The 13,895-nt window shown below is 41.5% G+C and overlaps 1 protein-coding gene across 2 annotated transcripts in view; it reads right to left on the reverse strand.

Annotated features, from left to right (window-relative positions):
• HDAC1 (histone deacetylase 1) overlaps window positions 1–13,895 on the reverse strand; it is a 32,807-nt gene that overhangs the window by 14,650 nt on the left and 4,262 nt on the right. The window contains exon 2 of one of the 2 annotated variants that reach the window (XM_069578695.1): window positions 10,648–10,760. The exons of the other annotated variant lie outside the window; for it this stretch is intronic. Within the exon in view, the coding sequence (XP_069434796.1) occupies window positions 10,648–10,760 (113 nt within the window). The remainder of the gene's footprint in view (window positions 1–10,647; window positions 10,761–13,895) is intronic. 2 annotated transcript variants of the gene reach the window in all.

Raw genomic sequence — 13,895 nt, forward strand, 5'->3', positions numbered from 1 at the left:
TGTACAGCCAGAGTAATCTAAAATTCAAACTGAATCCTGTCACTACCCTCTAAAATCCCTTCAGTGGCTTCACTATTCACAAGATCAAGCTCAAATTCTTTAGTTTGGCTTGAAAAACCAAAATAATTGGGTTCCTGCTCACCTCTCTAGAATCCTCCTAAAATATTTTATGCTCTAGCCTAGGGAATACCAAATTCAAAGCACTTGTAAGAGCCAGGCAGTTTAGCTAACTTGACAAACAAATAAAAACTAGTGAGGAAATCTGGGCCTAAATGCCAGGGTCTTCTGGGTTAAATTCCATTTATTTCAAAGGATGGATGCTAACATAAAGTTCTTAGAAATACTTTGTGAATTAAACAAGAATGTTTGAGGGGCGGAATTTTTCTCATGAAATGACTGTACCAATCGGCTGAGCACAACTCTACTAGCGATTCTCTAAGGAAATTCTCTCCCATCTTTAGGCCTCTGCACATGCTATGGTCTAGAATACTGTTCTCTTCACATCCTTCTATGCAACCTTTAGGTTGCAATTGAAAAGTTAATTTCCCCAGAAAGCTGTCCTTGACCCCCAGAGTCTCAGTTAAGTAACTCTCTGAAGTGCTCCCCTGAGAACCCTGTACTTCCTTGTCATCACATTCACCCTGTATAGAAACTGAGCTGCTTATTTTTCTCTGGGAGGCCAGAAGCAGGTCTCACTGTATTCTACAAAAACAGGACAGGGGAGGAGTTCACAGGTGGCCGAGTGGTTAGGACTCCAAGCTTTCACTGCCATGACCCAAGTTCAATCCCTGGTCAGGGAACTAAGACGCTGTACAGCTTGTGCAAGTGCTCAATAAAAATCTGTTGTCATAATAAATTAACTCTCATTTGGATTATTTTTGGTCTCCTAATCAGTTCCATTTATATCCAGTCTTACCCTCTTCCAATCCATTTTCTATAATGGTGTCACAAAAATTTTTAAAAAGTCAATGCCCTCTTTTAGAACATTCAATGACAAAAGAAAAGATTTTATTTAAAGTCTAGCACAGTAATCAAGGGGACTTTAAACTCAATTTTAAAGGCCAGCATAGGAGGAGAAGGGGATGACAGAGGACGAGATGGTTGGATGGCATCATTGGCTCAATGGACATGAGTTTGAGCAAGGTCCAGGAGACGCTGAAGGACAGGGTGTGGCGTGCTGCAGTCCATGGGGTCCCAAAGAATCAGACATGACTGAGCGACTGAACAACAATAGTAATCAAGGAACTTTACAGGGTTCCTTTCCCAATCTAATCCTCCCTGCTACCCTCTTTCATAAACATAATCATCCAGAAAATAACTCTTCTTCAATAAGACCTACAGAGCTTCCCACCACAGTGACTGATTAAGCCTTTCTACTATTTGAAATTCAACCCTATCCCATACCTCTGAAGGACAAAGCCAATCTCAAAAGCTGCCTCTTTTACAAAGTAAAAGCAAATCTCAGCCTAAGAACCTATCTCATCCCAGGCCACAACGTTTCAAGGAATATGACCTCATAATCAAAAATCACAAAAGAGGACTTCCCTGGCAGTCCGATGGTTAAGAATCCCCCTTGAAATGCAGGGGACGCAGGTTCAATCCCTGGTCAGGGACCTAATACTCCACACGCCATGGAGCAACTCACCTCACATGCCACAACCACTGAGCACACAGGCCACAACTAGGGAGTCTGCGCGCCACAACAGAAGATTTCGAACGCTGCAACAAAGACCTAACACAGCTAAATAAATAAATATTTAAAAAAAAACACAAAACACAAGGAAACAAAGCACCAGAGGTAAGAAGTCATAGAAACAACTAATAGCAGAATCAGATCCTCAGGGACCTTGGACATACGCTGAAATAGAAAAGAACAGCACTGAGAATCCCCTGGCAATCCAGTGTTAGGATGCCAGCACCCTCACTTCAGGGGGAATAGGTCAGATCCCTTATCGGGAACTAAGCCTGCATGCTATGGGGTGTGGCCAAAACAATAATAATAAATAATAGTAATAATTTAAAAAGAGAAAAGGATTGAATTTTTATGTGACGTAAAGTGAAAGTCACTCAGTTGTGTCCGACTCTTTGCAACCCTATGGACTATAACCTGCCAGGCTCCTCAATCCATGGAATTCTCCAGGCAAGAATACTGAAGGAGGTTGCCATTCCCTTCTCCAGGGGATCTTTCCAACCCAGGGACTGAACACGTGGCTCCTGCATGTCAGGTGAATTCTTTACAGTCTGAGCCATCAGGGAAGCCAAGAATATGGGAGTGGGCAGCCTATCCCTTCTCCAGGGGATCTTCCCGACCCAGGAATCGAACCAGGGTCTCTTGAATTGCAGGTGGATTTTCTACCAGCTGAGCTGGTAGTATTTATATACCAGTAAACGAAGATCATGGCATCCAGTCCCATCACTTCATGGGAAATAGATGAAGAAACAGTGGAAACAGTGTCAGACTTTATTTTTGGGGGCTCCAAAATCACCGCAGATGGTGACTGCAGCCATGAAATTAGAAGACGCTTACTCCTTGGAAGAAAGTTATGACCAACCTAGATAGCATATTCAAAAGCAGAGACATTACTTTGGCAACAAAGGTCCGTCTAGTCAAGGCTATGGTTTTTCCAGTGGTCATGTATGGATGTGAGAGTTGGACTGTGAAGAAAGATGAGCACCAAAGAATTGATGGTTTTGAACTGTGGTGTTGGAGAAGACTCTTGAGAGTCCCTTGGACTGCAAGGCGATCCAACCAGTCCATTCTGAAGGAGATCAACCCTGGGATTACTTTGGAAGGAATGATGCTAAAGCTGTTCCAATACTTTGGCCACCTCATTCAAAGAGTTGACTCATTGGAAAAGACTCTGATGCTGGGAGGGATTGCGGGCAGGAGGAGAAGGGGACGACAGAGGATGAGATGGCTGGATGGCATCACTGACTCGATGGACGTGAGGCTGAGTGAACTCCGGAAGTTGGTGATGGACAGGGAGGCCTGGCGTGCTGCAATTCATGGGGTTGCAAAGAGTCGGACACAACTGAGTGACTGAACTGAACTGAACTGAAACAATTAAAAAATAAAAAGTTCACTTTGTGACACCAAAATGTATACTCAGAACTTATGAATAAAAGGAAAAGTCATGTGTTAAATTCTAAAAATAAATAAATAAAAAGTTCAAAAGATACAGTTTATGATAGCATTAAAAAAATGAAGTAATGGGGAAAAAATCTAGTAAAAGAGGTACATCATCTTTATGGAGAAAATTATAAAACTTTATATTGATAGCCTAATTCTCAACTCCCTCTCAACAGTGGAATGGATAGATTATGGTATATTCTACAATTAATTACTATACAGTAATATGAACAAGCTACAACTATAGACAAAAAATATATATTATGTAATTCCATTTATATTAAATTCAGCAAAATTAAGCTATATTATTTTAAAATGGATAATTAGGTAGTTGAATTATGATCAACAGCAAGGAAGCAATTAACAGAAAAGTCAGAATTCTAGTTACCTCTGGGGGAAAAGAAGAGGCTACAATCAGGAAGGAACAGGTTTCTGAGGTACCAGCAATGCTTTATTATTTCTTGAACTAGCCGGTGTTCATGTGTATGTTTACATCAATTTGTTAAATTGCATATTTGTTTTATGCAGTTTTCAGCGTTAATATTTCATAATAAAGAAGTTAAAGGAAATCTAAAAAGACGTAATTAAATGGAGATATACATATACAATGTTCATGGATTCAAAAACTTACTATTCTCAAGATATCAATTCTCCCTAAGCTGATGCACAGAGTCACTGAAATTTCAACCAAAATCCTAGGAGATTTGTTTGTATCACTGATGAGTTAATTCTAAAATTTATGACAAGTGCAAGAGGAAATGTCAGCTGCTCGGTCGTGTCCGACTCTTTGCAATACCATGGACTATAGCCTGCCAGGCTCTTCTGTCCAAGGAATTCTCCAGGCAAGAATACTGGAGTGGGTTGCCATTCCCTTCTCTGCAGGATCTTTCCAACCTAGGGATCAAACACAGGTCTCTAAAATTTATTCAGAGTACAAAAAGCAAGCAGCAAGTCACTTTTTTAAAAAAAGATAAACAAAGTGGGAGGACTTAATACTGGCTATCAAGACTTCATAAAAAGCTATTATAATTAAGCCACTGTAGTAACAGCATCCTTGAGAAGGCAATTGCTACCCATTCCAGTATTCTAGCCTGGGAAATGGAGAGGGCAATGGCACTCCACTCCAGTGCTCTTGCTTGGAGAATCCCATGGATGGAGAGGCCTGGTGGGCTACAGTCCGTGGGGTCGCTAAGAGTCAGACATGACTTCACTTTCACTTTCACTTTCCATTTTCATGCCTTGGAGAGGGAAATGGCAACCCACTCCAGTGTTCTTGCTGGAGAATCCCAGGGGCGGGGGAGCCTGGTGGGCTGCCGTCTATGGGGTCGCACAGAGTCGGACATGACTGAAGCGACTTAGCAGCAGCAGCAGCAGCCTGGGAAATCCCATGGACAGAGGAGCCTGGCCAGGGCAAGAGAGGCAAAGTCAAGAGCACACAGGGCCTAGAAACAGACTCCAACATAGGATCTGGCACAAAGTAGGTGCTTAATCAGTATTTGTGGAATAAATTAATAAATATTGACATTTCAGATATAAAAGTGGTGGCACTTAGCTCAGTGGGGAAACAACAGACTTTTTAATCAATCAGCTGGAGAATATAGGGGAAAATTTTCAGTGGTTTCTTTACTTCAAACCATGTTAAAACATCAACTCTAGATAAGTGAATATCTGTATGTGAAAGGCAAACTTATGAAGATTTTTTAAAAATTAACATGAGAGAACACCTTAAGGGTTGGGAAGCATTTCTTAAGACATAAAAGTTCTTTTAAAAGAAACAATAAATATGACTATGTTACAATCAAGAATCTGTTTATTAAGGATACATTAGATTGAAAAAGCAAAACCAGAGTAGAAAATATTTATAACAGTACACTGACAATGAACTACATATACCAAAATACATTGAAAAAAAAACAAAAAACTACTACAGGGGACTTTCCTGGTGGAAAAGGTGCAGTGATTAAGATCCCCCATTTCAATTTAGAGGGCTTAAGTTCAACCCCTGGTAGGGGACCTAAGATCCCATGTGCCACGTGGTCCAAAAATAAAAAAGAGAGAGGTAAAACTACTATAATTGGTAAGAAAAAGAAAGCCAAATGACCCAAGAGGAAAATGGGCAAAAGAAATGAAGATACTTATAATAGAGGACATACAGTTTTACTGGTCACTAGCAAAATGCAAATCAACACTGGGACTTCTAGCAGTTGAAAGGCTAAGATTCTATGCTTCCAATGCAGGGAACACAAGTTCAATTCCTGGTCAGGGAACTGGGGAACGAGGATCCCATGTGCCATGTGGTACAGCCTCCCAAAAAACAAATCAAGACCATAATTATAGTTTTTTTTTTTCACCCATTTGACTGGCAAAATTTAAAGTCTAATTCCAAGCATAAGAGAGGATGTAAATCAAGATATCTGTTATATATTGCCAATTCATTCAACCACAATGAAAAACAACTTGGCATTTAATATTCACAAATCCTATAGTCCAGAAATTCTGCCCCCAGATACAGAGCCATAAGAAAATTCTGCATATATACACTTAGAGACATGTCTAAGAGTATCACAGAAAAACTGGTCCTAACATTAAAAACCTAGAAACAGGACTTACCTGGTAGTCCAGTGGTAGAGAGTCTGCCTGCCAACACAGGGGACATAGGTTTAATCCCTGGCCTGGGAAGACCCCACATGCTGAGGGGCAACTAAGCCCCTATGCCACAACTACTAAAGCCCGGGCACCTAGAGCCTATGCTCTGAAACAAGACAAGTCCATACACCACAAGAAAGAGTAGCCCCTGCTCACAGCAACTGGAGAAAGCCCATGCGCAGCAATGAGGACCCAGCACAGCCAAAACAATAAACTACTTTAAAAAAACAGAGATACAAATTAAGATTATGATATACTGAAATGATAAAATATTATTCAGCAGAGAAAAAGGAAAGAATTATAGCTATATGCAACAAGTTGGATAGATTTTAGTAATTATATATATTGTGAGACAAAAGCAAGTCCCAGAAGACTACACATAGCATGCTAACCCTTTTTAAAAAATTCAAGAACAAGTACATAAATACTATATATTGTTTAGCCACATATATACATGATAAACATAATATGTTAAGCAAAAGAATAGTAATCACAAAATTTAGAAGATCGGGTTGTAGGAATATGGATGTTCATTGCATTATTAAAATATTTAAGTATTAAGAAAAAATAAATTTAAAAAATATTTAAGTAAAGTGAATGAATAAACAAAGTAAATTCTTAAAAAAGATGGCCAAGCATGAATCTTTGGATGTTCATAAGCCAAGAAAAACAATTAACCTGAAGAGCCAATTACAACAGAAACACAAGAATAACCAGACAATCAAAAAGAAAAATGGGCAGAAGGCCTGAATGGGAACTTCAGTAGGGAAATCTGTAAAAAGATCCTCAACCTCACTAGTAATAAGAGAAATACCATCTTGGCATTATCTGCATGCCAAATAGCAATAAGGACGACTGTGTGCCTATATCCTCCGAGCACACCACCTGGTGAAACTCAAGCATATGTGCACCACGAGACATGTTCCAGAGTCTTCAGGACTTACCTGCTGGTCCAGTGGCTAGGAATCTGCCTGCCAATGCAGGGGACACAAGTTTGATCCCTGGTTCAGGGAGAGTCCATGTGCTACCGGGCAGCAAAGCCCATGCACAATTGGTGAGCCCAGGAGAGCCTGAGGGCCGCAACTACTGAGCCCATACACCTAAAGCCGATGCTCCACTGCAAGAGAAACCACTGCAGTGAGAAGCTTATGCACCACCAAGAGTGACCCTGCTTGCCACAACTAGAGGAAGCCTGAGTGCAGCAACTAATATCTAGTGTAGCCAGAAATAATAAATATTTTAAAAAGAATGTTCATAGCAGCAGTGTTTGTAATAGCTCAAAACCAGAAACAAACCAAAGCCCACCAATACCAATAAAACAGACAACCTGTGGTATAGTCTTTCGAAATACAGTGAAAATAAATATATGTATCATCAACATGAATGACTTAGGAACACACTGAGCAAAAAAGGCAAGTCACATAATAAATGCTGTATGGCTCCATTTATGTAACATTCAAACATGTAAAAGTAAAATATGTATCATTTAAGGATACACTGGTAAAATTATAAAGAAAAGCAAGGAAATAATAAATCCCAAATTCAGGGCAAAGGTTAACTCTGGGGAAGACGGAATCAGGGAAGGACAGACAGGAGTTCTAACAGTCATGGAAATATTCCTTTTCTTAAACAAGGTACTATTAATAATAATGTGATTCTTTATACTTTACATATATTTTATAAAAATTCTTTCAGATCTACGCAATATTTTATAAAAACATTTAAAAAAAGGAACAGAAGGCAATGAGTAAGAAGCCTGGGAATATACAAAATCAGTATCCAAGGCAAGGAAGAGAGCAGGATTCTTAATTATGTAAATAGGAAGATGCCTGGATGAAAAGTGAGGATTTGATTCTGGGAGAGATTAATTAGATGTGCAGAGAAAGAACTGGAGAAGGAACCCAAGAAGGTGAAATTGTGTGAAAAAGTCTTCAATCTGTCTCCTTCAGGTATAGAAACTTCTATGAGAAGTCTAGGGAATTTCTTTCAGGAGTTAACTCTCAAAAGCCATTAATTTCAGGACAGACACTAAAATAAATGGCTATTTGTCCTTTGGGAAAGGGATGCTAGGATCATAGCCCAGAGAAAGGAGAAGAAAGAAGAGATCAACAGAGAAACGCTGTTGCGAGAAGAGGACTAAAGATTCATACTCAATAAAGACGTAGAGCCAGGGACTTCCCTGGTGGTCCAGTGGTAAAGACTCTGCGCTCCGGGTACAGGTTCGATCCCTGGTCGGGGAACTAAGATTCCACAAGCTTTGCAGTATAGTCGAAAGATTGAAAAAAAAAAAAAAATTTTTTTTGGGGGGGAGGGGGGGAGATAGAACCAGAAAAGGAAAAAGATCACATGAAAGAGAACATGGTCTAGCGATTTCAGCAAGAGATTACACTGGGCTTTTGCTTTAGTTTACAATAAGAATACCACACAGATGAAGTAATCTCCAATAAGGTATTATTATCTCCTATGACAGCCATGGTTGGTTACTTCCCAAAGAGCTATTCTCTCCCTTCCCTCTTTTTAACAGATCTCAATTTGGTTGGGTATACCCAGCCCCAAGGATCAAATTGCTGGTGAATGGTCTAAGTATGGCAAATGACCCAATGAGACTTAAAGGGAAATCTGTTAGGAAGTTGCTAGGAAGGGCTTTCTTCTTTAATAAAAATAGTATAGGGTAGGCACAGCGGAGAGTGATTAAAATCAAGGTTGCTATAAAGATTAAGTAAATAACAGTAGCCCTGGCTTGGTACCTAGCAATCTTCAACAAATGTTAGTTAATTTCTCCTCTCACTTAAAGATATGACCCTTTTTTTATTATTAATATATCAGTATCACTCATGGAGGTTAATAAAGTCCCTGGGTTATAACAAGTACTCAACAAAAATCTGTTGAATGAAAAAAAGAAACAGTGCTTAACGCAGCTCTTGAAAATGAGAAAGATATGACTAGGTGGAGTAAATAATCCTCCCCATCAGAATGGGGTGGAAAGAGGCAGAATCTGATCTGGCTGAAATGGAGGGTTCTGAGGGTGGAGTGGCAGGGAGGGAGGCAAACTGAGGCCAGGTGAGCATGGCTGAGATGTGCAACAGGCAGCCCCGTGGAGCCCTGGTGCTTACTATTCCACATTCAGGTACCCTCTCTGTATCTAAATACTAGTCTGTTCCCTGGAGTCCCTGAAAACCTCTGCTATCTTTTATGTTTTTCATTCCCAGATGCCCTTCACACCTGAAAATGCTCTCTGGTCCCAAGTTCCATCTGCTCCTCCATCTACCTTCCCTCCTTGCTTCCCCAGCTGCCTCCAGGGGCTCCAGAGACGTGACACGGTCGCCTGGGACAGAAGATTCCTCTCCTTTCAGTCTCTGGAATGGTGGGGAAGGATGCTGCTGCTGCTAGGTTACGTAAGCTGTCGGCACAGACTTCATCAACTCTTACATTCTAACCATAAGGCAACACAGGCCCCCAGCCCCTCCTTATTTTCTCATTTGGACTCTTGCAACAGCCTCCTAACTTAGCCTCCCTGCTTCTAAAATGCATGCCTATTCCTATTTCTCATTTAAAATACTTCACTTGGGACTTCCCTAGTGATTCAGTGACTAAAACGTCACGTTCCCAATGCAGTGGGCCTGGGTTCAATCCCAGGGTTAGGGAAATAGATCCTGCATGCCGCAGTGAAAGGCCCTGAATGCTGCACCTGAAGAGCCAGCACACCACCATGCAGACAGAAGACGCTGTGGGCCACAGCTAAGAGCCGCACAGCCGAACAAATAAACAGAACGTTTTGAATAAACACTTCTTTTGTTTTTTACAGCCTCCAGAAAAGTTCAAATTGGGAAACTCTGGACCAAATTTGGCTCACAGATATGTTCATGCACTTTTGTTCCTACATGTTTCCAACAAACCTGGGCCAACATTTTAAACCTTGAAGACTCTATGTAATAATCCAGAGTTCTGGCTTCTCTTTAAAAACCACTATGTGCTTGGTCACTCAGTCGTGTCCGACTCTTTGTGACCCTTTGGGCTACAGACCACCAGGCTCCTCTGCCCATGGGATTTTTCAGTTAACAATACTGGAGCGGGTTGCCATTTTCCTCCTCCAGGGGATCTTTCCAATCCAGGGATGGAATCCATGTCTCCTGTGTCTCCTGCATTGCAAGCAGATTTCTTTACCCGCTGAGCCATCAGGGAAAACTGGAAGATGTGGCAAAAGACATCAGCTGGAGCCAGGCCAAATGGCTAGAAAGTCCATACGCTCCAGTAACTATAGAGACTTGGTATCTAGTTCAACACAGTTCCAATCACTTAGTTTTTAGGGACTAGATTTTTTGACCCTGGCCTAGCAAAACTGCTTAATATAGCACACCCAACTCTTGCTGACCTCTCCAGCTCTAGCTCCCCTCTCTCACACTTGCCAACTTTATACTGCAGCAATACTTGCACACTAAACTACTTACATTTCCCTAAACACATCATATTGTTCCTACCTTTCTGCCTTTTTGTATATGCTCTTCCCTCAGCCTAGAATGCTAGTCCCCTCCTGAACTCCAGGCTAATTTCTATTTAATCTTTAAAACACTGCTTAGCTATCACTTCTAGGAAACATTCCAAGGCTCCCTTCCACATTCCACCTCAATATCCCTGAATCTTACACATTTTTAAGTCATTGCCCTTACACACTCTAGTACAATTTGTGTACATGTTGTTCACCAGCACTAGAGTGAGCACGTTAAAAAACAATCTCTACCATTTACAATGTCTGCCACGTAACAGTCACTCAACACATTTCATGAGTAATTGAAAAAAAAAGAGATAATGAATGATATATGGGGAACCAGAGCTGAAGAGGCTAGGGAGGGGTGAAGCTCCCAGTAACTCACATAGATTTCCATCTTCCGGTAGAGACCATAGTTAAGGAGTAAATTGTGAGTCATACGAATTCGGTGAGGCTTCATTGGGTGGCCTTGTCCATAATAGTAATTTCCAACATCCCCTGAAGAAGAAAGAGTGACAGCTTCAGTGACACAGTTAGACACACACTCCCAGGAGAACCCACAGATTTTTACAACAAATTTCTAGGCAAATTCTGTCTGGTTCATTCTAGGCTCCAAGATTCTCTCCCACATCAAGGAAGGGTAACTCCAAAAGAAAACAAAAAGCAGGGGACCGTAGTGAGATGAGCACTTAAGGATGTCTGTCTGGCCCAGTTTTTTCCCTTGGAACCCAAAGGCATTAGACAGTGTGAGTGGGTCAGTCCAAAGCTACTGGGGAACATCGGCCAGTGAGGTGACTCACCTCACTGTCTCCAAGGAATTCACTCCCACAACAGAAAGAATAATCATCACTACTCAGAATTACTGTAAGTCACAGTTCACCTCCTACACATCAGAACACTTTATGATGTCAAAGCACTTTTGCAATCACTTTCTTACTGGATTCTCACAAATACCCTGGAAAATAGTTAAGACAGGGAGTATTATTCCCATTTTATAGATTAAAGACTAAACTCATCATCTCTGTAAAAATTAGCTTATCCATTAATTTTCTTTTTCTATTTGGCTGTGCTGGTCTTCACTGCTGCTCAGGCTTTTCTCTAGCTGAGGAGAATGGGGGCTACTCTCTAGCTGTGGTGCTCAGGCTTCTTATTGCAGTGCCTTCTGCTGCGGACCACGGGCTTTAAGGTATGCAGCACGTGGGCTCAGCAGCTGTGGTTCTCCGGCTCTACAGAGCACAGTCTCAATGACTGTGGCACATGGACTTAGTTGCTCCGAGGCATGTGGGATCTTCCCAAATCAAGGACTGAACCCATGTCTCCTGCACTGGCAGGCAGATTACCACTGAGCCACCAGGTTGGTTGGTTGTTTAGTCGCTAAGTTGTGTCCACCTCTTGCAACCCCACGGACTGTAGCCTGCCAGGCTCCTCTGTCCATAGCAGAGCCACCAGGGAAGCCCCATAAACTCACCATCTCTTCATTTATCCATAGCAATAACCTTCCACTGGTCCCTCTGCTGTCAGTTCAAACTATCTGCCATACCAGTTATTTTCCTAATACACAGCTTTGATAACATCACTCCCCTACTCAAAAATCCTTAATGGTTCCCCATTTTCTATAGGATAAAGCATAAAGAACAACTTCAATAGGACTTTCTTAATCTATTTTTCCAACTTCTTACCACAACCACCCTACCCCAACACACACACCACACACACACACACATTCTGCTCTAGACGTTGGCAGGCAAATCTGGGTTATTTAACTGGTTGCTTGATTTTTCTAAATAAGATGTTACTGGAATACAACAATGCCCATTAGTTTTATTATCTATGACTACTTTTACATTATAATGGCAGAGTTGAGTAGCTAAATAGTTACTACAGAGACTCACCCATATGGCACGTGCATGCTAAATCGCTCTGGTCATGTCTGACCTGCCAGGCTCCTCTGTCCATGGGATTCTCCAGGCAAGAACACTGGAGTGGGCTGCCAACTCCTTCTTCAGGGGATCCTCCCATCCCAGGGATCAAACCCACATCTCATAAGTCTCCTGCATTGGCAGGTGGGTTCTTTACCACTAGTGCACTCGGGAAGCCCTCCCAGGCACACAAAGCCTAAAATACTTACTGACCCTTTACGGAAAGTCTGCCAATCTCTTGGAAGAAAAGCTATGACAACCTAGATAGCGCATTAAAAAGCAGAGACATTACTCTGCCCAAAAAGGTCCATCTAGTCAAAGCTATGGTTTTTCCGGTAGTCATGTATGGACATGAGAGTTGGACTATAAAGAAAGCTGAGCGCTGAAGAATTGATGCTTTTGAACTGTAGTGCTGGAGTAGACTCTTGAGAGTCCCTTGGACTGTGAAGAGATCCAACCAGTCCAGCCTAAAGGAAATCAGTCCTGAATACTCATTGTAAGGACTGATGCTGAAGCTGAAACTCCCATAGTTTGGCCACCTGATTCGAAGAACTGACTCACTGGAAAAGACCCTGATGCTGGGAAAGGTTGAAGGCAGGAGATGAAGGGGATGAGAGGATGAGATGGTTGGATAGCATCACCAACTCAACAGACACGAGTCTGAGCAAGCTCTGGGAGTTGGTAATGGACAGGGAAGCCTGGTGTGCTACAGTCCAGTCCATGGGGTCATAACGAGTCAGATGCGACTGAACTGAACTGAGTTGATCCGCCAATCTCTGTTATGAACACACTAGATTATTATCAGCTTCTTGAACGCATTCACCTTCACACCAAAGTATCCTTTGTTCAGACTGTTTCTTTGACTTGGAATGTCATTCCTTCTCTGAGCATCCTCCTCACACTACAAAGGTCAGCTAAAGCTCCAGCCATAGTCCTAATCAGAATAAATGGTCTTTTCCTCTGCATGCAATTTATATATGGCACTTAATTTTGTATCTCAATTATTTACATATCTGTGTTATATCTCCAAGACTGCTCCTTGAAGGCAAGGACAAATATACCCTGTACATCACACAGGCTGAATAAAGATTCAAGGAAATGAACTGAGACTCAGAGAAGTTATGTGCCTCCTCAAGATCACACAGCTAATGAATGATCTGAGTGTCGACCCTTCTAACTCCAAATCCAGGATGTTAAAAACTGTATCAGCAGGACTTCCCTGGCGTTCCAGTGGTTAAGCCTCTGGGCTTCCAATGCAGGAGGCATGAATTTGATCCCTAGTTGGGGAACTGAGACATGCCCAAGTGGGGTGGTCAAAATTTTCAAAATTTAAAAAAACAAAACCAAAAACTTTGTACCTACTTCAGTTTGCAATTAACCTAAAGGGCTCTGTAGTCTAGCTGGTACCAAGTTCCTGGGAAAATATTTCAAAATCATGTGAATTGCACACCCAAAGTTCTCTCCTTGGAAGTTCACTAGGATGAGGCAGATCTTGCATTACCAGTGAAACAAAGGGTCCCAACCTCTTAATCAACAATTTAGTAGTGCCAGAAATAGGCTTCATTCCAGGGATCAATGCACTGTGGGGAATGCCACCAAGAGCATCCAAGCTGTACTCCATTTCTCTTTACCACAGATATGGCCTGTGATAATAGGAAACTTCTAAACAGTTGAATATTTAGGATCTCATCCTTTTCTCTATTTTTAAAAATAT

This window comes from Ovis canadensis, chromosome 2, assembly GCF_042477335.2.
Source record: "Ovis canadensis isolate MfBH-ARS-UI-01 breed Bighorn chromosome 2, ARS-UI_OviCan_v2, whole genome shotgun sequence".
NCBI lineage: Eukaryota > Metazoa > Chordata > Mammalia > Artiodactyla > Bovidae > Ovis > Ovis canadensis.